Source organism: Martes martes, assembly GCF_963455335.1.
Source record: "Martes martes genome assembly, chromosome: 10".
NCBI classification, from domain to species: domain Eukaryota; kingdom Metazoa; phylum Chordata; class Mammalia; order Carnivora; family Mustelidae; genus Martes; species Martes martes.
In genome coordinates this window covers 74206236-74232636 of record NC_137898.1, presented here as the reverse complement: position 1 = coordinate 74232636, position 26401 = coordinate 74206236, and the positions used below count along the sequence as shown (strand labels likewise).

The window sequence follows — 26401 nt, the reverse complement described above, 5'->3', positions numbered from 1 at the left end:
GTAAATACAGTTAGATAGATTTAATAACTATACATATATATTAACATAAATATTAATAGTAAATATATTTATATGATAAGTAATAAAGCTAGGATTCAGGGTGGAAGACTTGTATGCAAAAGCTACATTTTCTTAAAAAGTAGAAAAAAACAAAATGAGAGCAGAAGGAAGGACAAGAGGAGTCATCACATTGATTGCCCTATAGGAAACAACTGAAACTCAAAATCCATTAAATCTGACAGAGTGGGAAAGCCTAAGAAAGAAAAAAGTAAGAGGTAATTAGGTATTAGTATATAGGGAACAATTTGAACAAAAACACAAATATTCCTAAATACCAAAAAAAGAAGAGAAAATTAAGCAAAACAAAATTTGTTGATATAATTCGTCTGTTGCAATGCCCTATTCAAATTTGTCCCGGGGGGGTGTTTTTTACTTTTATATGTTTACTCCACAATTTTAGTGGGATCTGAAAAGGGAGATAAATGTCTATGTTCAATATTACATGAGCAATCAAAATAATTAAGATCACTTCTTAAGCCCGGAGATTGGACTTCCTGCTGTACATAGATAGCCAGTTCAAGTCTATAATGGAAACCCAGAGATTTCCTGAAATGATTATTAGCCACTACGTTGCAGAGCTAGAATCTAAATCCAGGTTTGAATCCAAAGATCCACGCTTAACTATTCCATACCATTGTTTTCATAACATGGGAAAAATCTCAAGATTCTGTGTAAACAGTATGTGTGTTCTGGAGGAAGGGGATGGGGCCTGGATTTAAAGGCTATATAAATTATGCAGTGTTACTACCGGAGAGCTTCTCAAACAGTTTGTGTGGTCAGCAATGGAGTGTGGAGGTAAGTGGTACTGTGGCTCGAATGGAATGGAATGTATTGTCTCTGTTTTCTTAAGAATGACTTAGGAGCGCCCTGGTGATTCAGTAGCTTAGGTGCCTACCTTCAGCTCAGGTCATGATCCTGGGGTCCTGAGATTGAGCCCCACAATGGACTCCCTGCTCAGCTGGGAGGGTGCTTCTCCCTCTCCTCCCAGATCCTGCTCCCCGTTTGTCTCTCTCCAATAATAAATCCTTAAAAAAAAAAATTTAATTTTGTTGTTTATTAAAATACCCAGAAGAGGAACATAAACTTCCATATACATTATGACTCCAATTCTTTGGGGGTTTTGTTGCTGTTTTTTTGTTCTGTTTAACATTTATACCAATAAATAAATGCTCGGGGTGGGGGGGGCTGGTTATTTTAGTGATTCAGTATTTATTGTTGGGTGGTAGAATTATTGGTTTGCTCTTAATATATTTCTGCATTTTTGAATTATCTACCAAGGTACTTATTAATTTGATTATAAAATGTAGCTGGAAAAAATGACAAATATTAAAAGCATTAGGAAGAGTTTACTAATGATGCTGGTAATGTTGTAGTGATAGTAGGACACTCAGACCATGAAATTAACCACAACCTAAACTTTCTAAACGTCTTCATCAGTCCATTTCTAACTGTGCAAGATTAATTTCCATGGCCTATTCCTCCAGGCCATGGCTGGTGAAACTGAAAATTGGTACCACCTATTGGAAACAATTGGCTATATTTATCTTTAAAATCTTAAATTTATTTTAAAAGGCTTATGCCCTTTACCTCAGTACTGCCACTTATCAAAACTTATCTAGGAGGTAAATCTAAAATAAGAAAAACAACATATAATAAAGTTGATAAGATTAAAGGAAGAACGGCCACAGTGCTAATTTATTTAACTGAGTTTTCATTTATAATGATTATGAGACCAAAATATTCAGGTTAGGTTAAATGAAAAATAACATGGTATATATCCATGTTGAGATTACTACATAAAAATGTAATAGTTCTAGGTATAAAAAGAAGGGAATATGGAAAAATAACAAGTCTTTTTTATTGGGGTGGGAAGATTTTTGAGCCCATCTCTCATTAACAGACTTGGTATCACTGGAAACATTGTATACCTTTTTAATTCTATTTAAGAACAATTGATATTACTATTTTACGAATGTCAGTACACCTGTTTTTAAGAAGTGTTTGCTTTTATTTCAAATGTCCCAAGTTTGGGAAATACACAAGCTGCAGCTGGTACCCTTAGCGTGTGCTCGTTAGTGCAATACCCCCCTTTTTAAAATGCACTTGATGAACTCTTGTTAGCGCTTCCAGCACTGAAGAAACAAGTATTGGCAAACCGATCAAATGGGGGCTAACATGAAACAGCACCAATTTACCCCGGGGTCTTAGAGCCACAGTAACCATTTCTAGCACTGCATTCGATCAATACGATAGATATCCTGACTTTAAGTGCTTTGTATTTTCAGAGTGATTTGGCCTCCATCATTCCGTTATCGCTATTGCTCCCGAGGCGTGCATTTCTTCTGCGCTCCAGAGATCAGGACCACGAGACCTCAGCTCCAGGGAGATTTCGCCCCCGTTCCTCAACTCGTTTACCGAGCGACCGCGCTGTAGGCAGAGGATTCGCAGAGACTGCGCGGGTGCCTGCATCTCCTCTCGAACAGCCAAGAGGCGAGCATCGCCAGGCCGCGATCACCGCGGTCTCAAAAACCCGGAGGCGGCTGCGGTGCTGGGGCCCAGACGGCAGGGCGGCCGCTGGGCGGCACGAGCTACCCAGTGACGGAATCTGGAGAGAGCACGTCCGTCCCCAGGATGCCATCGCTTTCTGCTTTTAAGGTGTCTCGTCTTCAAATATCCGGCGCCACCTCCAAACCCCGCCGCCAGCCTCCGGAGCCCGACCCACAGCGGCCCCGCGGCGGCCGGGGCTCCCGCCGCTCCCTCCGCCTCTTCCCATCGGCTCTGCGCCTGCGCGACCGGAAAATTCGCGAAGGTTCCTGAAGCGGAACCGGCCGTTTCCGGAAGCCGGCAGCCGCCCCAGCCGTCAGACCCGCGGTTGCGGCAGTGGGGTCGGACGCGCACGGTCTTGCTCTTGCCTGGGTTCGGCCCCGACCTTGAACGGTGGGGAGAGGGAATGGCCCTGCTGTGCTACAACCGGGGCTGCGGCCAGCGCTTCGATCCCGAGAACAACTCCGACGGTAAGAGAAGCGCGCCGCCAGCGCTTCCTCCCTTCTCCCCCTCAGCCGGGGGGACGCCCTTGGGCCCAAGGGCGTCCCGGGTCAGCCCGCGAGCGGTCGTCGTCCTGCCCCGGTCTCGGTCCCTCCGGGCCGCGCTCGGCCCCCACCCCTGGCGCTCGGCCGAGGCGTCCGACCCGCTCCCCGCAGCCGCGCAGCCCCGCGGACCCACTCTCCCGGTCCCACGTGTTTCCCGGTCGCCCGCTGACTCGCCCACTCGCCTGGAGCTTAAATACCTTTCTCCCTTCCCTGTCCCCCTCTGCCCCGTCTCCTTAGGGGAGCAAAAGTTACCCAGGTGCTGCGGGGCTCGCGTGGCGGCAGGTGTGCGCGTGTAGGTGAGTGAGTGACACAGGCGGCGGGAGGGTTGGGCAGCGGGCCGAGTTTTTTCAGCACGAAGTCCGGCTCGTTGTATTAGCGTAGAAGTTTATTTTTCTGAAAGTCTTGTTTTCTGCTTGTTCAGTCCACCCAACTGTTATAAAGTTACTTTTTTTTTTTAAGTGTCTTGGGTTTGGAAAATTACTCTGTATCTTTACGCTAAGTTTTGATGTATCTGGCGGGGTGGATGGTTCATTTGTTACCCTTGTCTTAGTAGCCTTATTTGTTGCGTAGTTTTTCTGTGATTTTCCCATTTTAATAACGTACCATCTTTAGGATACAGTGATGGTTCCTACGTATACAGTTAAGGATGTAAAGTGAAAGTTAGTGATTAGACTAGGTGAACAATCAATGAATTTTAATTTTGAATGGTGAATGGGATAAAGTGAGTTGATTTCTTGAATATTGTGGGAAATGACACCACTTTGTCAAATTCAATTAGCAATTATTGTGTTTTCTATATGCCAGGCATTAATTTATCACTTATTACATCATCTCATTTAATCTTCGTAACACTCCTATGAAGTGCGTGTTAATAGACATATTTTAAGGAGAGGCGGGGTTCAACATGGTAGCACCATGTTTCCTGCATTGTGAAGGAAATGAAAATCTACGCCTTTTTAAATCTTTTACACCTCTGAGTTGTCCGAAGGACTTACTTGGTGCACAGGTGTATTGGTTACATAATTTAAAAAGATAAGACTTGGGGCCCTTGGGTGGCTCAGTGGGTTGCCTCTGCCTTCTGCCCAGGTTATGGTCTCAGCTTCCTGGGATGGAGCCCCACTTTGGGCTCTGCTCAGCGGGGAGCCTGTTTCCCCCTCTCTCTTTGCCTGGAAGATCTTGAAAAAAAAAAAAAAAGATAAGACTCTTGGCAGGATTCAATTGATAAAGTTGAGTCTGGTCTTTCGGTCTTTGTACAATATTCATGTTTTCATCATTGACATTTATATGAAGTTATTCAAAGAGAAAATTGTGAGATTTCAGTGGATAACAGAATTGAAGAATAAAAGGCTTTAAAACGTTTTCTTTTTTTTTTTTTTTTTTTTTTTGGTTTGACAGAGGTCACAACTAGTCAGAGCAGCAGACAGAGGGAGGGGGGAAGCAAGCTGCCTGCTGAGCAGAGAGCCGGATGGGGCTTGATCCCTGGACCCTGAGATCGTGACCTGAGCTGAAGGCAGAGGCTTAACCCACTAAGCCACCCAGGCACCCCTAAAGCTTTGCTTTTGGTAACCTTTGCAAAAAGTAAATTGCCTTAGTGTCTGCCATATTTTACTTTAATATTAAATAAAGGGAAAGACTGAGGCTTGGTCTTAAGACAATAATGTCCCAAAGTAAAAATGTTTGTTATAGAATGTTCTATACCAGCCTGAAATTATGAGGGAGATACAGCCATTTTCTGGAAGTCAGTGGCAAGTGTGTGCGCGCGCCTGTGTGTCTGTGAGACAGAGAGAGAGAGTGTATTATGCCAAGGAAAGAGATGGGCGTTGGGGGAGTGGGAAAATGAGAGGAGTAGATACTCAGGGGTTGTGTGATCAATACTAAATTCAGCAGGGAGCTCCAGTAAGGTTGTGGAAAGTTTCATTGCTTTAGCAAAATGGGGGTTAGAGGCTTAACTCCAAATAAGTTGTTTCAGTGGTAAGTTAAAATGGAGATAGAAAATAGAAGGTAAGAGCTAATAGTAAAGTGTGGACTTGGTTAGGAGAGTTCGTTTGGAATGGGAAAGGTTTGACCTTTGCACAAAAAGTATCCTTTTAAGGTATCCTTGTAAGCTTTTACCTGGTTTTAGTTTGAAACACAAGTGAAATTAATGTTTAAAGAAGACAAAGTTGGTATCTTTACATATTAAACAGTTACTCTGGAAAAAGCACCACTTCACAATTTAGTCCATATATATGGACTAAATTGTATCCATATCTGTGGACTAAATTGTATGTGTATATAATATACACATATACATACATATGTATATTTTATATATATATGTGTGTGTGAATGTATATATAAACTGAATCAGCTGCTGAGAGGCAGAGCCAGTATTTGAGCCAGGGTCAGACCCAGAATGAAAAACCCTTGGCTCTTAACTGCTACAATGTTACCCATAAAATAGGACTTTGAGCAAAACTGGCAAACCTGATAAAGGCTAGAGAGGAAAATAACCATCTGCTTGTTATTTACATTTGAAAGCAGTGATTTTCAGATTTTGTTGCTACTAGTTGTAGGGTTAAGACCTGATTCAGTCCTGCTGCCATTCTACCCAAACTGACCATTATAATTATGCCTCTTACAGTTGTTACGCATTATGTATTTTATGTATGTCTCTGATATATGATATTTAATATTTGAAAATACTTTTTAATTTGTTCTCTTTTTAATTCTGTTCTCAACTTAATATCCCTCTGCATATTCATTTCTATTTTGAATCTCCCTTTTCACTCTTAATTCCATTACTTCCCTCAATTAATAGTTTGTTCTTATTCCATGGGTTTACTTACTGTACAATGAAAATACCTGACACTTTCTCACTCTGTTAGCCTAAAATAGTATCTATGTAATACCTGGTTACTAAGGAAGCCATACTGGCTATTAGTAAAGGAGTAGGAAGATTTCTTTAAGTACCAGGAATATCATTGTAGGGCAACCCCAGGAATCAGTGGTTGTGGCCAGTTAAAAGCTAATCAGACAACAAAAGGTGGGGCAAAGTAGCCTTAAAAGAAGATGTGGAGCTGACCTGTTTTTTCTAAGCTCAGGGTTGTATCCAGTCAGAAAATAATTGTTTGTGATTATCTTATTTTTTAAATGTAATGTTTCATATTGCAAACTGTATTAAGTTTATTTTCATGAGTTAGTGAAAATTGATGGTGTTATGGGGAGTGGTAGGGAGATACAGAATAACAGTCAGTGGCAGCCCTGAAAATAGACTGTAGAACTTAAACATCTATTTATTTAATGAGTTTTGTATCTAGCTATTGACACCTGTCCACGATAGTTAAATTAGCAATTACATATTACATCAGTTTTTTAAATTTTGAGCATCTCCTTCTAAAGTTTCTTTTTAGAGAATCCTTTGGGCAATCTATGGATCAGTGCACATAAGAATGCTTAAGTTTGATAGTATTTTTGTGAATAGAATTGGAAGGTGATGGTCAAAATCAGAGCTTGAAGTTTTGGTACTGAACAAGTTTAACTACAAATATTAAAGGAGTAGAATACAATTTGTTACACTTGCACTATTCTGTATTTTTATCTACAGCTATCATACTCTTGAATTACATGTTTAACTATTACTATTGTAATGCAATACTATATTAAGTGCTGTGTGCCATGGATAAAACTCAGGCATTTGTGAATTTTTAAGAAAAAGCAGAGTATTACCTGCATTTGGAAAAGGTATTAAATGTTAACATCTGAAAAAAATAATGATTTTATTTTATTCATAGCAAAGTGTATTTTTTCTCCTTTTTTTTTGACCAGATGCTTGCACATACCACCCAGGTGTTCCAGTCTTTCATGATGCCTTAAAGGTAAGAACCTGGTATATTTAATTCTCTTCATATTTGTGTATTAAATTTAGAGGTGTAGGGCACCTGGGTGGCTCACTTGGTTTAGCGAGTCCCTTTGGCTCAGGTCATGATCCCTGAATCCCAGGATCGAGTCTGCATTGGGCTCCCAGCTCCATGGGGAGTCTGTTTCTCCCTCTGACCTTCTCCCCTTTCATGCTCCACGCGCACATGCGCGCGCTCGCTCTCTCTCTCAAATAAGGAAAGAAAATCTTTAAAAAAAAAATTAGAGGTGTAATACAGAATTTTTTTTTTCTCAGCTTGTGACTTTTTGCTTTCTTAATGACTAATTAGCCACCTGACAAGTACTTCGTTAAAGGCAAAGACAGTTGATGGTGATCTTAAGATCTTTCTCAGTTATAAAATTATGTTATTTCCATTCCAGCTCTCATTTTCTGTACTCATTTCTTTTTAATCTTGAAGGGAAGTGAAAGCAGTGTATTGAATCTTAATTTCTTAATCTGTCAGACAGCTACTGTGTAATAAGAACAGCTCTGGATTTTAGGAAAGATTGTTATAAACAGTGAAGGGTGCCAAACTGAGATACCACCTGTTTTCCACCTGTACTTCCTTGGTGTTCCAGAGAATTAGAGAAATAATAAAATGTTGTTTGAACAGGTTTTTCTTGGTGTGTTTATTGATCTTTTATGAGTTATGATAATATGGTAACATTTATCTCAGAAGAAAATGTGTTGGTACTTTGGTTTTAGAAACATAAACAGTCTCACATGTTTAAATACTGTTGATGCATTTTGAATGTCTAATTATCCTTCCAAGGAGTAGTTGTACCCTTTTGGTATTTAACCAGTAGATAGCCAAGTGTTAATAAAGATGTGTAAACAGATAACAAGTTTATGTTAGTCTGGTTAGTTCTAAGTGTGGGAAACAGAACAATCATTCGTTAGGGCAAGTTCAGAGCTGACTCTTCTTACATCTTTTTAGCTACAAACTTTTGGGGGGATGGAAACTGGTTCTGGGAAATATTCACTTTTGCAGAAGAGTGAGGGGATATATCTTTCCTGAACTGTCATTTATTCTGTTTATTTTTCTTACTGTATATTTTTCTTTTTCTTTCTTCTCTTATGGTATGTTACTGTCTCCTAGCCATAGACGTATTTCACCTTTGTCTTTAGCTTTCTGTTTTCTCTTATTTAGTGGATGTGTTTCTGTCCTTAAACGGCATCTCTGTGCCAGTGGCTTCTGTGTAATATTTCCATTTCATTTGCAACTGCAAACCAGTTCACTTGAAAGTGAACTCTTATTCCAAAAATAGCCTGCATCTCGACTTCGCTGCTGCTAGTAATGATGTCACAAACTTTCTAGTCATTCAGTCCATTGCTCTTTTTTTATTTTATTTTTTATTTTTTTAAGATTTTTTTATTTTATTTATTTGACAGAGAGAGATCACAAGTAGGCAGAGAAGCAGGCAGAGAGGAGGGGGCGGAAGCAGGCTCCCCACCAAGCAGATAGCCCAATGAGGGGCTCGATCCCAGGACCCTGAGATCATTACCTGAGCTGAAGGCAGAGGCTTAACCCACTGAGCCACCCAGGTGCCCCCATTGCTTTTTTTTACTACCCAACTGTTAATCACCCTGTTGAATTAATCTTAAGGACTTCACTCAGAAGTATTTTTGTCTCTTTTTGAATCTTGCTGTTTATTATTGTCTCTGTAAACATCTCTTGAAGACCTGTTTTTTCTAATACTATTGGATTTCACCACAAATACATAGATGGACAAAATAGGTAAATCAGTGTAATGTCTTCTGTTTCCAGTTTATTGCAGATAAGTTAAACATGGTGAATACAAAAGAAATAATATTTTAATATTCAAATCAGAAGTGGCAAAGACAGAGAAGAGACAATCTTCTTAAGAAATGATAACCTTATACTCACATATATAAATTTAGCTTTCATTTTTTTTTTTAAAGATTTTATTTACTTATTTGTGAGAGAGAGTAAAAGGGAGCTGGGGGAGGGATAGAGGAAGAAGCCGACTCGCCACTGAGCAGGGAGTCTGGTGTGGGGCTCGATTCTGGGATCATGGCCTGAGCCAAAAGCAGACACTTAACTGACTAAGCCACGCAGGTGCCCTTTTCATTTTTTTCTTTTACTGAGGACTGCCATAGGTCACAGATTGGCGTTTGGGAACAAATATTATGTATTATGTATGTATCCCTATATCCCCAGAATACCTTCTGTAATTATTTATTTATGATTAAGACAGTAAAGCTTTTTCTCATACAGAATAACTTTTCTGATTATATTATCAATGCTAACTAAGTACTATATTTGAAGGTTATAGTAGGTTTTCATCTATATCTCAATTCAGAGTAAAAAGAATTCAATTTCAAAATAAAGGAAAATTTATAGTATATTTAACATTTTCTTTAATTTTGTAATTTTGTAAGAAAATAGTGTGAAAATTATCACTACCAAATTCTTCATATAGTACATTGAGAAAAGCGGTGAGGCCCAGATGGAGAAGTGCAAATCCTAGCCTCTAGTCTAATTTGGAACATCCCAAGTCTTGAAACTGCCGCATTTTTGTTTTCTTATTCTTTATGATACATTGGAATTACAGATGACAGCCTAAAGCCATTTCTTGGTAAGCCACTTGATATTTTGTTTAGTAATCACACACAGCAGTGCAGTTTCTATATTTTTATGCTTGTCACTAATAAGATCCTTTAACCTTCAAAGAGCTAATAATTCTTAGGTTCCTATGTTAATCAGCCTATGTTCTGAAAATAGAATGCTTATTGTTGGGGAACACCTACAGTGAGTTCTTTAGAAGCTGAATTATTATCATTAATGTCTCTAACTTACTGGATTTTTAAAGTAAAGCACTTCACTTACTCTCCATATCCTTTAAAATATATGATACTTTTAGAAATTATAAAATGTTTCTCTTCTAAAAATCAAACACTAGTCTTGAAAAAAGCAATTTTTATTTCCCTGTAATTAAAGTATTTCCTTTTGTAATCAGTCACAGCACAAATCACCTTTAACATTGGTTAATTAGCTTTTTTTTAAATCAAAAACTAAAAATCATTTTACTTGATTCATTTATAGCACTTCACAACTATGAAATCTGTATATGTGCAAATCACTGCCAGATTCAAGGACATAAGAGCAAGTAGACTTTTCGTGGGTTATGTTCTATGCATATTCAGTTTTCAGGGTTTTTTTTTTTTTTTTCTTTTTCATAGGGTTGGTCTTGCTGTAAGAGAAGAACAACTGATTTTTCTGATTTTTTAAGCATTGCAGTAAGTATCAAGTTTTTTTTCCTAGATTAACTCCTGAGAAAGTATAAACAGTGGGAAGCTCCAGATTTGAGGAGTCTGATTTAGGACTTCTGTTGAGTCGTCTGTTAATTTGCACATAGAGCCTTTTTTTTAAGTGGAGCTCACCTCCCTTGATAGCCTTTAAAATAAGGGATTTATCCATTTTAGAGATAAAAGTTTCATGATACTAATTAGCCACCTGACAATATAGGTTTGTCCTTGATATGAGTAGTCTTTAAAGTACATCGAGAAGGAAATGGTATGTGCAAGTTAAGGAATTTTTATAGTGAAGAACAATAGATATTTATCAAATCTAAGATACTCCAAGATGTACCATTTATTCTGTATACCCTTAAGAAAAAAAAACAAAAGCTGTTAAGGAAATGACTTGCCATTAAAGTTACAATTTCAGGGGTGTTACAATGCATGTTTGACTCACCTGCCAGATTTGACAAATACTCTCTATATTACTTAATCCTTTCAAAAAATATCTTAAGTGCCAATATATCCATTTTGAGGAAACTAAAAAGATTCCCTTGCTCAAGGTCACATAGCTAATAAGGAGAAGAATTAGGGCTCAAATAAAGGCCCTTTTGGGTTTATAGTTTGTAGAATTCTGTGTGAGATTTTCAGAATTTTACTGTAAAAAAAAAGTTTATGCTGTGTATATAGGAGAACCTGATAGTCAGGAAGTGTAATTTAAGGCTTCTTTTAAAATACATTAAGATGTAAGAACTTACTTACAAATATTGCAAATTTAGAGTTCTGTTTTTAGTTTCTTAAAATAAGTCTGTGGAGAAAGCATACGATAGAATTCATTAATAAAGAAAACTAATTTTTCTGTCATGGCATGTGAAACAGATTCTAGGATAACTCTTCTCTTTCCTAACAGGGCTGTACAAAAGGCAGGCATAATAGTGAGAAGCCACCTGAGCCAGTCAAACCTGAAGTAAAGACTACTGAGAAGAAAGAACTTTCTGAATTGAAACCCAAGTTTCAGGAGCACATCATTCAAGCCCCTAAACCAGTAGAAGCAATAAAAAGGCCAAGGTACACTTTGTATGGTTGTATGTTTTTATCACGAGTGGATAGTAACATTTGTTCTTGGTATTTTGTGATTTTACATAATACCATTTATAGCTGTTACGTAGGTCACCAACTTGTTATCTTTTGGATTTTCCCTTAAATATACCTTCCATCTTTTTTCCCCTTTCAAGTTGAGAGCATGTACACAGTAGACTTCTGTATAATTGTTCAGTATATCATCGTAATACGTCAAAAGCAGAAGAGCCCACATCTGCCTTGTGACTTGACATGTCTTTTTCACTGTAGCATAGTGAAATTCTAGAAAGGAATTGTCAGAGAATCCGTTTGAGTTGAAAAAGAATTTTAGACACCTTCCTCTTTATTCCCCTGCTGTTTTATTGATTATCTTCTAGGATATTCCTGAGAAGGATATTTAGTTTCCTTTCAAATAATTCTAGTGAAGAATAGTTTACTTTTATTTTAAAGTAATCCCTTTTATTTTTACTAAGTGTGTATATTTTTTCTCCTATTGAACCAAATTCTCTCTTTCATTTGTCCATATTTTGTCACTTAGAACAAGCCTAGTCCTCTTTAACTTTCAGATACCTGAAAACTGATAATTTTGCTATTAGAATTAAATTTTTTTTTTATTTGATTTAGATGGCAGATCTGTTAGAGTACTTTTAAAATACCATTTGCTCTTTTTTCAGTAGAATTACACAGATCCTTCATACTTCCCTTCTGGTCAACTAAACTCTGTTTCACAGTCTCACACATGTGTGTTGGCTGCCACTGTTAAACCAACCAGGCCTCCTTCATTTTGCATTTGAGTATTGCTTTAGAACCAAAATATAAGACTTAGATGGTTTTTGGCCTCAAATATGGCCTGAGTTGATTTTTTTTTTTTTTAAGACTTTATTTATTCATTAGAAAAGAAGAAGGAGCACAAGCATGAGGAGAAGGAGAGGGAGAAGCAGACTTCCTAGTGAGCAGGGAGGCCAATGCAGGACTCTATCCCAGGACCTGGAGGTCGTGAGCTGAAGGCAGACACTTAACCATCTGAGCCACTCAGGGGCCTCCCCCAAGTTGATATTTTTATTCCCATAATGGACTTAATGGTTTTCATGACTTTTTTACTTTATTGATCTTAAATAAATTTTATAGCATATTGAATAATACTGGACCAATACAAGAGGCCTGTGAGACTTTTTGATAATTTGTTCGTTTAACCAAACTACTTAAACTGATTCTTATTCCATCTCCACCTATTCATAATCATGAGAGACTTTATCAAGTGCTTTGCTGGCCAATTTGCCAGTTACGAAAAAAAATTTTTTTTTGAGGAAAGACTTTGGCATTTGTAAGTATTACAGTGGTGTCTACTATAATTAGCAGTATGAATTAATATTTATTTTAAATAATGGACTATTTACTTAAGTGAGAGGTACTAAGTATTTTTCTGTAAATTCATTTGGTAGTATCGTAGAGATTATGGGAATATAGGTTTTTATGTACTGTGTTAATACTTCGTATATCAGTTGTTTTCATTAAGGATGTGGATTGAATAATTTGGGATTTCTATTTTTGTTGCATTTGTTGATATTCTTAATACTTATTGAATGGCTTTATATAAAGTATACACATAACACTTATGAAGTGTTGGAGGGTGGTATTGATTTTTAATCCTACTGAAATTACTTTGTGGTATAATTCTATCTGAATGTATGGATGCATATAACCAGTGTCCACACAAAGTGAATTATCTCCTCTGGTAGGAATATGGATTCACTTAGTACATATTTGTTGCCTGTTAATTATATTCCCAAAAATAAAATTTGTATTCTCAGCATTTTGCTTGGGTGTGGAATGTAAAATTACTTCATGGTTCCTTCTTGGCAAACGTGGATTCCTGTCCTTCACTTCCTTCCCATTAGACTTACTGATTAATAATTATTAATGTATACTAATGAATAATTGCCATGTTGGCAATAGCATGATTATTTGAGCCTTAATATATTTATTTATGTATTTATTTATGGGGGAGGACAGAGGGAGAGAGAGAAAATCCCAAACAGGCTCCACACCCAGCATGGAGCCTGACTTAGGACTTGATCTCACAACCCTGAGATGTGACCTGATCTAAAATCAAGAGTCAGACACTTGACTGAGCCACCCAGGTGCCTGAGTCTTAATATTTTAATTTCAGAATTTTTCTGTTAAAACTTGAAAGTATAGATACGTATAGCAGTTATTTATAAAATACTATTTAATAGGAAAAACTTGATTCACAAAGCATTTGGGTTTTTATAGATTCTTAGTGTATTTATTTTTACTAAAAAAAATATATATATATGCAAATGTATATTTTTGTACATCAATAGTGGTAGTAAAATTTAAAAATTCTCCAGCCCAGATGAACCAATGACAAACTTGGAATTAAAAATAGCTGCCTCGCTAAAACAAGCACTTGATAAACTTAAACTATCCTCGGGGAATGAAGAAAATAAGAAAGGTAAGATTTCATCTTGTGGTTTTTTCTGTACAATTAACCAATTATCAAAAAGAGATAGCAGTATAGTTCAATGAATATAAATATAAAAAGGTAGTAAAGAATTTATTTTCGTTTTCTAAATACCAGTACTATCACAAAATGAATTGGTGGTTTAATCCATAATGTCTATATTAAAATGAGAAACTGCTAATTAAACATTTTTATTTTGTGATTCAGTAGTTTTTAACTGTTAAATTTATTTGATAATTGTCAATGTTTTGTTTGTGATATAAAATATATTCAATATATTCTAACCTACACTCAGTACCATGGAGGTAAGTAGTACCCATTTCATGATTTCTCTCTGATAGGGTTAAGATTTTGGATATTAAATTACATTATAGAATAGAAATGTGTCATATATCATTTGGGGACATGGGCAAAACCTAATCACAGTAATTGATTTCTTATCAGCTTTTTAAATATATTAACTGAAAGATCACTTAGAAAACTTAATAATTCAAAATTGTTTTAAAATTTCGGTGTATTTTAGATTTAGTATTTTTCCAAATACTTGTTTTATGAAAAAGGTTATTTAAGAATGACACTGAAGTATTTTAATGTTTCTAATTTGATTTTCTTTTCTTTCTTTTAGAAGAGGACAGTGATGAAATTAAGATTGGGACCTCATGTAAAAATGGAGGGTGTTCAAAGGTATGTATTATAAAATTTGTGTTGTGTTATGGAAGTAAAATAATTTTTGAAGAAGATGCAATTTATTGATTCAAGTCAACAAACATTTGAGTGCCTATTACATGTTGGTCAGTATGCTGTGGTCTAGGACTGTGAACTTGGATAAGAGACTTGGTCTTTGACAAACATATCTGACAGAATCATGGAATAAGTAATTCTAATTCAGTCAGCATTTACTGAATACTTACTGTGTGCCAGACATTTGGGGGGGGGCGGCTGGAAATACAATATCAAGTAAAGCAACAATTTCTGCTGTTGTGGAGCTGATAGTCTAATTTAGGGAGAAGGATAACACATAGATAATTAAATATTAGGAATTCAGGTAGATACAAAGAAAATATAATAAACAAGGAGAGTAAAACTGTTAAATAAGGCTGTCAGGAAAGTCCTTTGGTAAGTGACACTAAATCAGAAATCTATTAAATAATGAAGCAGTGAGTTATGTAAATCTCCAAATTGATAGGGGAACAGTATGTGTAGAGCCTTTAAAGCTTGGCTTTTCAAGAAATTATGGGAAAGGTCAGTGGGGCTTGGTCAGGGGTGGAAAATATGAAAGGTAGGGGTAAGTTGGGGAAGTGCAATTATGGCAGTCCTTATAGGGCACAGTGAAGAGTATGGGCTTTTTTTTTTTTTTTTTTTTTTTTTTGGATAATGGGAAGAATTCTCTATTTTATTTATTTATTTATTTATTTTAAGATTTTATTTACTCATTTGAGAGAGAGACAGAGCACAAGCTGGGGGAGAGGGAGAAATACACTCTCCACTGAGCTGGGAGCCTGATATGGGGTTTGATCCCTAGACCTGGAGATCATGACCTGAGCCAAAGGCAGATGCATAACCATATGCGCCACCTAGGTGCCCTCACATTCTCTATTCTAAGGAGGGGTTCTAAAAAGACCTCTTTGGCTGATAATCTGGCATACATAATGGGGCACTGGGGAACTAGAGGAGGGAAAACCAGCTAGGTTGCAATTGTGAAAGACCAGGCAGTGGGGTTGGAGCTTATTTTTTAGAAGGGGTTAAATGTGGGATATACTCAAACATCTCAGTGAGTTTCCCCTACCTCTCTATGTGAAATTGCATGCCCTCCAATATCTCCGTTCTCAACTATCCTTCTTTTCTCCAGGACACTAATCACTTTATAACACGCTACTTCTTTTGCTAAGTATTTTGTGATCTGACTTTCCCTTCCCTTCCTTCTCTCATGTAAGGTTTACAGGGACAGAATTTTTTTTGTTGTTCTTTGCTGTATCTTAAATGCCTGGAGCGGTGCCTGCCTGGCTCATGACAAATGATGCAGAATGAATACTATTTGGAGGTATTAGCAGAACTTGTTAATGCTTTTTAAGTGGAGGGGACTTGGGGCTCCAAAAGCTAGGTAACTGATGACACCATTAACCAAGGAGGAGAAAACAGGTTTTGAGGAGCAGGTGTGTAATTCTCTCTCATGTTAAGTTTGAGATCACCTTGCTTATTTAGGGTTGGAAATGGAAATGTATTTATATGTATGTAAGGTTGAAGTAGTAGATAGAAGAGAGTAACTGAATACTGGGGTAGAGGAGACAGTGCAAGTGGGAGGGTGGGTAGTGCAGGAAGACCAGAGAGAAATGATCTCAGACAGATTTTGAAACATGAATGCCAATTCTGTAAATGGACAAAAAGAAAGGATATCTCAAGCAGAGGTGATAGCAGTATACAGCAAACAAGGAATGGTTTGTAATGTATAAAATTTGTTGGTGTGGAGATTAAAAGAGAAGTTGTTAAGGACCAGATCTTTAAAGGCTTTTATAGTGCTGAAAAGTTAGAACCTGCTGTAGGTTAGAGAGCCCTTATTTGATCTTTTTCATTGAAATGTAATATTAAAAAGTATACAGATGTAACTAAATTTATAGCTCAAGGGATTTTCACAAAGTAGAGCCCTCCTTATACCTTCTCCCATTTATTATTTTCTCCCAAATATAACCACATTTTTCTATCAATGTAGAGTAGTTTTGCCTGTTTCTGAGCTTAATGTGAATAGAATCGTAAACCAGGAATTTCACTCCTGTTTTCCTTGGCTTAATGAAATGTGTGTTACAGTTATCTTTGTTGCATGTAGCCGTAGTTTGTTCATTTTCCTTGTCTTAAAATGTGCTGCTGTGTGAATGTTGCCCATCAGCTTACCCTTTCTATTGTCCTTTAAATATTTTTGTTTAATGCTACTATGAACATTTTTGTGCCTGACTTTTGGGGACACATGGATACATTTCTATTAGGTATATGACTAGAAATGGAATTGCCAGATCATAGTGTGTCTGTGTCCAGCTTTAACAAATAGTTCCTCATAGTTTTCCAAGATGGTTGTCTTTACACATCGGCCAGCAGTATATGGGGCTGATTCCATTTGTTCTACACCTTGGTTAACACTTTGTAATATCAGTCTTTTATATTTTAGCCATTCTGTTAGTGCGTAGTGTTGCCATTGTGATTTTAGTTTGCATGCTCCATGATGATGAGGTTGGGTACCTTTCTGGGTGTTTACTGGTCACTTGGAGGTCCTCTTTCATGAAATGTCTGAAATCTTTTACGTATTTTTCTTTCTCTCAGTTGGCTTTTCTTGTTGGTTTTAGGAATTCTTATTATTTTTAACCAGAGAGAGATAATGTATATTTTCACTGTCTTAATACTGACTTTGGATAAAACAAAAGCTGTTTAATTTTAATGAAACCCAATTTGTCCATTCTGTTTGACGAGTGCTCTTCCTATTCTTTTTAAGAAGTTTGTCTACTTGAAGGCCATGAGTATTTTCTCATATATAGAGGCACTTCTAAAATGTACAAACCACCTGGAACTGGTAACTGTCAGGTGTGTGGTAGATGTAATTAAATGACTATTATAAGAGAGTGATACACGTTTTAATTAGGGAAGTACAGAAATGGAAGGCAAAGAAAAGAATTAGAATCTGTTAGTACAGTCTCATTGTCTAAAATCTGCTAGGGATCATGAGGAAGGTTAGAAGATTAAACTGATAGATATTTTCAAGCCAAATTGACAGGATTTCATGATAGAAAACATGGACAGAGGGAGAGGACTGCAGTTTTGCTTTGGGAGACTGAATGGATATGGTGCCATCACGTAAGTAGGAAGAAGAGTAGGAGTTGAGGGGGCAGTAGTGATAAGTTCAGAATCTAACATAGCTGATTTTTATGTGCTTATGGAATCTTTAGGAGATACACAGGCAGAACTTTGGATTTACCAAAAGTAAATATATAGAATTTTATTTTCTATACTTGTAGGTGGTTGCTATAAATACCAGAGTAAAAAATATACCGCTGGCTGCATCTGTGTTTTATTAACATTACTTTTTGTGAATTCATCTGTAGAGCCTTCACCTACAGCAGCAATGGGGCCCGGATCTTCCAGACAAACCCTGGATATATTTATAGGTCTGCAGCTCATTTTACCCTTCCTAGGGATAAGAAACAACGCTATAGAACTTCCAGAATTGCTTATTAATTCATAATGCCCACACAGTTTCCTGTACACATAAATCATGCCATAACTGTATTTCCATTGAGAATACCAGTCCCTTGGTTTCAGTATTGTTCTATAAATTTAAATACCTGAATATGTTGAATTGTGACCTCATACCTGAATGTGTGAAAGCATCTTAATATATCCCATTGCGTACTTTTCTATTTGCCTTTTTTACAGGGAACTAAAACTTAAGCATATCTAAAAAGGAATCATTTTTCATTCCTTATTGGAATGGCTTAGGGTGAATTTATGAATGTTTTAGGTAATTGTTATTTCTTGAGCATTTTCATAGTTCTTAGAGGTCACCAGTTCTACAAATGTTTGTGAAATAGGACATGGAGATGTGAAGCTAATTTTTTCCTCTTTTTTCTCTTTTAGACTTATCAGGGTCCACAGAGTTTAGAAGAAGTCTGTGTATATCATTCTGGAGTACCTATTTTTCATGAAGGGTAACTTACACATGACTAATTAAAACTTCATGGTAGAGGTTAGAAGAGTTAATGTGCCTATAAACATTATTTGCCATGCAGCATTACTAGTGTTTTACTTACATTGTTATATAATCTTTAGAAAAACCTAGAATGTGGGTTTTGTCTTTTTACATATGAGAAAACTGAAAGTTACTACAGTGAAATGGCCATTGTGATTCATACCTCATGTTTTTCCTTATTCCCTTATTTTTCAATGGAATACTCTATTGGGGCTGGATAGTTTTTAGTTGGAGGGACTGTTCTATGCATTGCTGGACATTTAGAATTTTTGACTCTGGCCAATACCTGACATCAATATTGTGTCATCCAAGAAAATCCACACTTTTCCACAGCCCTCAACTGAGATCTAGTCCCTCTTCCATGCTGTTGTAGTTTATAGAAATGCAGTAGCATGTTAAAGTCTTCCACTCAGTTAAAACCTTTGGTCATTATCACTTTTGGGGAACTTTATGAGGAAAGTGGAATGTGAGCAATTAGTGAAAAGCTGATTCGGAATTTTGTGATGGTTTTAAGCATCTTTACTCAGGAGCTCTAGAACTACTACAATAAATGCCATTCTGGTTTTAAAATGATTAGTCTCCTGAGAGTTTTAACTGTTTAGTAACTCAGACTCTTTGTAGAATACTGAAGTTGCACACACTTACTTACCTTTTAAAATCACACTGTCACTGTGGTAGTTGTAAGATTTTATTTCTGAAGTTTTTCTATGATAATTTAAAGGATGAAATACTGGAGCTGTTGTAGAAGAAAAACTTCTGATTTCAATACATTCTTAGCACAAGAGGGCTGTACAACAGGGAAACACATGTGGACTAAAAAGGATGCTGTAAGTAGCCTTTTCATAATAACATTGGGATATAGTTATTTGTCATTTTTTAAAGATTTAAGATTATTCTGTCTTCAGAAATTTAAAAAAAAAGTTTTTTTCTCTTGCAGACATTAAAGGTTTGATGAGCCTAAAAATTAAAATTAATTTGAGTCAAGTTTCTAGAGCACTGCCCTTTAATCCAAGTGGCCGTTATGTGTGATGATGCAGATACGCAGGTTTTTGTGAAATACTGAAGCCTCTGCCAGAATTGAAGCATGTGTTTCTGTAATTCCATAGGCTCTTCCCATGTTCTGGGGTTTTTTTGGTTTTGTTTTTTTTAAATCATTTTTCTACTCCTTCCATGTTACTAATCACTTCCACTTTGGATTCTTTTCTGGCCTCTTAAAACTTGACTCAGCCATTTACGATGCAAAATCACTCCATCTAGCGGCCAAAGAGAAGGATGGTGACTTGTTCGAATTGTCTAGAATGCCTCTGCTTGCTAGAGGGTACTTTATCAAAACAACAAAAACTTTAGTCCTTACTTCACTGGAAAGCTTTTTAAAAAGACATAGGCTATGCAAATAAGTGTCCAGAATCCCATTAAATTGTAAGAATAAATCCCAATAAATAAATTGGGATTAAATCCCAATAAATTGTAACCAATTTATTGTTCAGTAAGTGCACCTTAGCTCTTGTAATGTATTTTATAATAAATTAGTTTTATGTGCTACATTGGCAGTAACCCCACTAACAATGAACCTTTTCACTATATGTCTTTTAACTTATAGAACAATTGTAAATTTTCAAATGGCTTTAGGGAATCATTCAGTTCTGCATTTGAATATTCTATATTTTCTGATTTGTAGTAACATGCTTTGGTATTATAAATATATCCTGCAAATTACAATAACTCGTCTACCACAAAACTTGCAAGAATATTTTATTAGCAAAAAAACTTAGTAAAGTCTTTATGTATTTTCTCCAAGGACCGAAATTTTGAAAGTTTTAGCTTAAAAAAATAAATGTTTTCTATTATATGCAGAAGTTTTCAGAGTATAACCCTTGGTGAAATAATGTTTTTGTTATATTTTAATGCATACACTTAATCAAGTATTAAGTGTCTGAGCTAGTAGCTAATGACAAAAAATGTAAGTGATCCAAGTCATTTTAAATTCAGTTAGCATAATTATACCAAAATGTAAATACTGCTTTCTCAACAGTATTGTCTCAATTAATCATATGATCTCAGTGATATAAGGAATTTGAGAAACAAGACAGAGGATCACAGGGGAAGGGAAGGAAAAATGAAACAAGACGAAACCAGAGAGGGAGACAAACCACAAAAGACTCTTAATCCAAGGAAACAAACTGAGGGTTGCTGTAGTGGAGGAGGTGGGAAGGATGGGTGGCTGGGGGATGGACATTGGGGAGGGTATATGCTATGGTGAGCACTATGAATTGTGTAGGACTGATGAATCACAGATCTATACCCCTGAAACAAATAATACATTATATGTTAATTAAAAAGAAAAGAACAGTAGTGCCTCACAGTTTCCTGCATTATGTAACTAAGTTGCTATCGTAAATTTATGAAACAAATCACAGTTTGTCTCTTTTTTTTAAAATAGTCCTTGATAAAGCAGTGTTTTACTAGTAGATAATAGGTATTTCTATAATAATAACCCAAAACATTTCTTCCACAAATTATCACTTTTTTCTTCATTTTATTATTAGGGGAAAATAAACTATTCTATAACAACAAATAGTAGATTGCTATAAGTAGTCAATTCCAACTTATAGAAACTGGAAATTTCAATATGTTGTCAACTTCCAACTTAAAGAAAATAAGTGGAAGATTTCAGTGCATGAGGTTAGGATGTTATCTGGATTATTTCACTAAGCAAATGTCTTGGTTTTCATAGAATGTTTTTATGACTGTGCTTAGTGGATTTCAGAAATGTTAAAATAGGATAAAATTCAATAGGAGTTTTTAAGTTGCCTTTTTCAATGTATAGTGATGCTATGGCCCTAAAAGGAAAAAACACAAATGGAAGAATAAGCATGTTCTCCAACCATAAGATTATAAAGATTATTTGTATTGTGATATATTTTACTGTTTAAACCTTTTAGAGATTGTTTGCCCTTAAAAACATTAAGGGCTCAGTTGCACATGGTAATTTTTTTTTTAATTATTTGACTCAGATTCCTCCTTTTTAGAGGTTATGTGGTACTTTGTAAATTCATAAGGGTTTTCTTCTTTTACAGGGGAAAAAAGTTGTTCCTTGTAGACATGACTGGCATCAGACTGGGGGTGAAGTCACCATTTCAGTGTATGCTAAAAATTCACTTCCAGAACTTAGCCAAGTAGAAGCAAATAGTACATTGGTAAGTACACTAAATATCTTTGAGAAAAAATTGTCTTCATACATGATTCTCCATATTAATGTATTAAAAAATACTCTGGGTCAATTTTAAGATTCTTTTAATCTTTTCCATTCGAAAAAGTAGTTTGAAATTACTGTCAGAAACTTTTATAAATGAAAATTTCTATATAAAATAGAATTATTTCTGAAGCATTCTGGAAATACTACAGTAGCTTAGAAGATTTACTAAATAATATAGTACCTAGTTCTCAATATGAAACTTCAGTTATTAATTTTTCTTTTTTGTTAATGGTTTCCTCAAAAAAAAAATGCAATATTGGAAGATTGTTAAAATAGCTTAAAGGATTTATATCAGTATCTTTATTTGTAATCATTGTTTAAATCTTATTCCTTCTACTTGGATTTGATCAGTTAACTTTCTGTATATTTTTCAGTTAAATGTGCACATTGTATTCGAAGGAGAGAAGGAATTTCATCAAAATGTGAAATTATGGGGTGTAAGTATCCAGAATTTTTTCTACTACTTCAAAATAAATAGTTTGTACAGTAAGAAGACCATACTTTAGAAACCAATGATACAAAGTAGGTAATATAACTTACCATTAATTCTTACTAAAAACTTTAAATCTGGGTATAAAAACGGCCTTAGATGCTCGGAGTTGTGATTATTAGCATAGACAAGACCAGTATTTTCCTCTGGGACTTGAAAAACAACATCGAGGCTTACCATCATTCTCTGGTATGTTGCAGGTGATTGATGTAACACGAAGTTATGTAACTATGACTGCAACAAAGATTGAGATCACCATGAGAAAAGCTGAACCTATGCAATGGGCAAGCCTTGAACTGCCTGCTACCAAAAAGCAGGAAAAACAAAAAGAAGATACAGCAGAATGAATTGACAGGGATAGAAAGTTATTGCCTATTTCAGAATTCTTAGCTGTGTGGTAAAATGGTGGCTTGCTGCTGTCCTTTCTTGTTGTTGCTGTGTTGTCATTGTTGTTGCTGTTATTGTTGAATCTGGCAGTTCAGGGTCAATGGTAGGTTCTTAAAAGCCAAAGTCAGTTTATCTTTCTGTGCCTCCCATCTTTTTGAGTTACCTAAGTTTGCTTATTCATTTCTCCTCACTCGACAGAACTGTAGTTGGGTCCTTTACTTGAAAGCTAGAAAGTAGCTCATAGTTACAATATTTTTTCGTATAATACTATGTTGAGCAGAGAAGTGTAAAAGAACATTTGTTTTGTTCACATCTCTTTTCTGTTACCCCATAATTAGTAAAGCAAGATGGAATGTTGGATTTTTAATTAGTTTTTTCATGAGTTTGTGTTCCTATAATACTTGAAAATCTTTAAGGAGGAGATAAAGCTCTGCATTGTTTTATCCTTGGGAAGGTTACTTTTTCTAGGAGGAATAATTCTGAGGTAGTGTAGTAGCTAGTTAAAGGGGAATATATGCATTGAATAACAAATTGGAATTTGTTTACAATAACTGAATTAAAACATTATATCATACATGTATTACTTGCCAAGCGCTATGATTTAAATGTATAGAAAACATTATAAATAAGAGTAGAGAGGTATCAATTTGGTTAGAATTTGCCATTTTATTAAGACTAAGCAATAATGGTAAACATCTCTTTCCTGATTATTTTATAAGGTCTTTGTATGGTGTTCTGACTAAATTGTACTGGATTTATAGCCTACATCCTCTTAAACTCTTTAGTTACATGTAAAGAGAAATTCTGTATCTGGCCTCCGTGATGGGAACCTTTATGTATTGAACCGTAGACTTAAAGGCTTATGGAAATACATTAGGGTATCAGAAAACTAAATATTTAAGCTTTTCTTTATGAGAAATATCTATTACATATTAAATAAAATAGCTGAATTCTTTTAGAGTTTTTTTTTTTAGATTTTCATGAATAGCTTGACAATTCTAGGTGATACAATGTTGATTGTGTATTATACTTCATTAGCTACAGGTATCACAGGCTTAGATTGTTTATGCTAATTGAACCCATTAAAGATAGTTTACTTTTTGAGGCAATGCAGAGCTCACCAAGAAAACTAAAATTAAGAAATGTTTGAAGGCCAGAACTTTGGCAGAACTTAAGAAATTTGGGTATGAATTATGCTAATGTAGATTAAAATGATTATTTCCCAAGCCCCTTGAGTGATTTTCTTTTATTCTTACAAAGAAAATTTGCATAAGTACAGTTTTAGAAATACAGGTTAATAAAGAGTATGTCTCACTCAACTAGCAAATAATTACTAAAGGTAGTTATGTAATTATTAAATGATTTAGCTTTGTTACAAATAAAGACATAAAAAACCTGGCAATTGGGCTTTCATGATACATGGTATTTTAACAAAATACCATGGAAACATTTCAGAACAATTGGGCCAAAAGAGAGTATGTAAGTTTTTAGTACTTGGGGTTGTATTTAAATTTTTTAAAATTTTCTTTCATAATTTAAGGACTTGGTTTCATTTGGAGACATAAAATCTTACTTATTTTTAGGGGAGAGGTTGATACTTGATTTGATTTGAAGTAATGATTAATACACCTTTTTTTAATGTTTCCTTTTTTTAATGTTTTCTTCTTGAGACTTTTTTCCCCCTAAGCAATATCTTAATGTGTTACATGCAGTTGAACTATTATTTAAAGCAAGTGGATTATTCACCTGAGAGTTAGTTACAAAGCACTGACTCTGTGTGTGTTTCTGTGTATGTGTGTGCGAGAGATGCAGCTTATATATTCAGTTACGTTAGTGGTTACGTTAGTGACCATCCTATTTCCTGTCTTACTCCTATGAACCTCTGATTTGTTGCCCAAATAAAAATCTAAATATTTTTATCTTAGATTCGTACATAAAGGGACAGTTATTATTAAGTAGACTTTGTGTCACTTTATCTGTTAAGAAAATTAAAAATGTTTGTTAAGTGTATTTTTTCTCTAGAAATATGTTTGTCTTTCATAGCATTCAAAGTAATTACTATAGCAAAGCAGTGAAAACTAAGTTATTATACACTTGGTAACTAATCTGACAACTAAACTCAACATGGGAAATAGAAAGTACTATTTTTTCTTGTTCAGTATCTTTGCTAGTATAAAGGTAGTAAGATCCTAAGAGTTGAGTTTTTATTTTTCTTAACCTGTTATCTTGAGATAATTTTAGATTTATAGAAGAATTGCAAAAAAAGTACTTAGAGAAATCTTTATTTCCTATAGTAATCTTTGCCTTGTATTAAAATCTTATGTGACCATAGAACATGTGCGAAACTAAGAATTAGTACAATAGGTACAATACTACTACATAAATTAGAACATTGATTTTGACCATCCTTTTTTAGTGGAACACTTGAAGGGTAGTTCTTATAACCTGCCCTAGTTTTATTGTAATAATTTCAGCCAGTAACTTGTAAGCCATTAAAAATATAAATTGAAATCAACATACCATAGAGAGAAATGATTATTTAGGTCAGTGATGTAACTTCTTGTAACCATATACTGGCAGAGGACTAATGATCTATTTTATCATTTTATGCTAGAGATTTTAATTCTTATTAAGTGTAACCTGTTTGGTTTTGTTTAGACAATTCCTTAACCATTTAAGGGTGAAGAAAAACTTAAAGAGTTCTTGCAAATAATTGAAAGTGACTTCAGGGTATTGCTCTGCCACTCCTTACTTTTTTTTTTTTTTTTAAATGTCAGCCATTCCCCAGCCTGAAACTGCATGACACCCACAATAAATAAATTTTTAAAAATCTCATTTATGAGTTCTGGTATCAGTTTTAAGGCATTTGGTTATGTACCTTTTTTTTTTTTTTTTTTAAGTAACTACCAGGTATTTTGAAGTTGTCTGTTAGAACATTAACATTAGGGTTTTGTTTGTTTCATTGCATATTAATTTTGAATAGACATTCATATTGGGTATTGTTTTTATTCTTTTGCCTGTATCATAAATCTGTGGCATCAGTTCTGAAATGCAAGCTAAGTCTAGCTTGTTTTTAAGTTTTGTTAATATTTCCTTTATTTTAATTCTGTCGATGGGCAGTTGATTTTTTTACCTGATTTCTTCCTTAATGCCTAAGTACCTTGGAACTTAAACTCATCTGGAGTTGTTGCATGAGTTGCTTTTTTTATTTAAGTGTAGATGCCTGGGTGTTTTCTACACATAGCATTATCTCTGAAGTACCGAGCTTGTGGTGTTTTTCTTCTGTGTTGTTACTATTTGATTTTAAGTTTTTATATAGTTCTTAAAGAATTCCTTCAAGAACAGTTTCTCCAAGGGGCATGTTTTAATTAAATGTTAATTAATGACCTTTCTTAGTTTTCCAATTTAGTAGGCCACCTTTAATGTCCATTAAAGTGAAATAAAACTTCCAGCCTTAAACATTTTTATGTTGATTAAAAATTATGTCAAAATAATTCGGTTTCCTTTTTTTTTTTTTTTTGACCAAGCAGGTATATTGCCCAAATGATTGGATTGTTAAAATATCTCTAAGACTTTGCTAATTGAAGTAAGATTACTATTAAGCCTGGAAGAGGGAAACATCTGTTAACCTGTCATACTTTCCTGTCATCCTCCCCAAATGAAAGT

The 26401-nt window shown here is 35.3% G+C and overlaps 1 protein-coding gene across 1 annotated transcript; it reads left to right on the top strand.

Moving 5' to 3' along the window:
* The first annotated feature begins 2881 nt into the window (after nucleotides 1-2881).
* On the top strand, nucleotides 2882-25569 carry CHORDC1 (cysteine and histidine rich domain containing 1). Its single transcript, XM_080817696.1, has 11 exons — nucleotides 2882-3074; nucleotides 6957-7006; nucleotides 10252-10308; nucleotides 11219-11376; nucleotides 13761-13864; nucleotides 14499-14557; nucleotides 18491-18561; nucleotides 19324-19429; nucleotides 21680-21799; nucleotides 22233-22295; nucleotides 22549-25569. Exons 1-11 carry the CDS (start codon nucleotides 3011-3013, stop codon nucleotides 22693-22695), a joined length of 999 nt encoding a protein of 332 aa, XP_080673822.1. The 5' UTR covers nucleotides 2882-3010; the 3' UTR covers nucleotides 22696-25569.
* Nucleotides 25570-26401: the final 832 nt, after the last annotated feature.

What these genes read in the sequence shown, in the direction of transcription:
- CHORDC1 (XM_080817696.1), top strand. Translation starts at nt 3,011, where the DNA reads ATGGCCCTGCTGTGCTACAACCGGGGCTGCGGCCAGCGCTTCGATCCC. An exon ending in GAAGCAATAAAAAGGCCAAG is followed by an intron (nt 11,377 to 13,760) that starts GTACACTTTGTA and finishes AAAATTCTCCAG; the next exon opens with CCCAGATGAACCAATGACAA. An exon ending in GTACCTATTTTTCATGAAGG is followed by an intron (nt 18,562 to 19,323) that starts GTAACTTACACA and finishes GATAATTTAAAG; the next exon opens with GATGAAATACTGGAGCTGTT.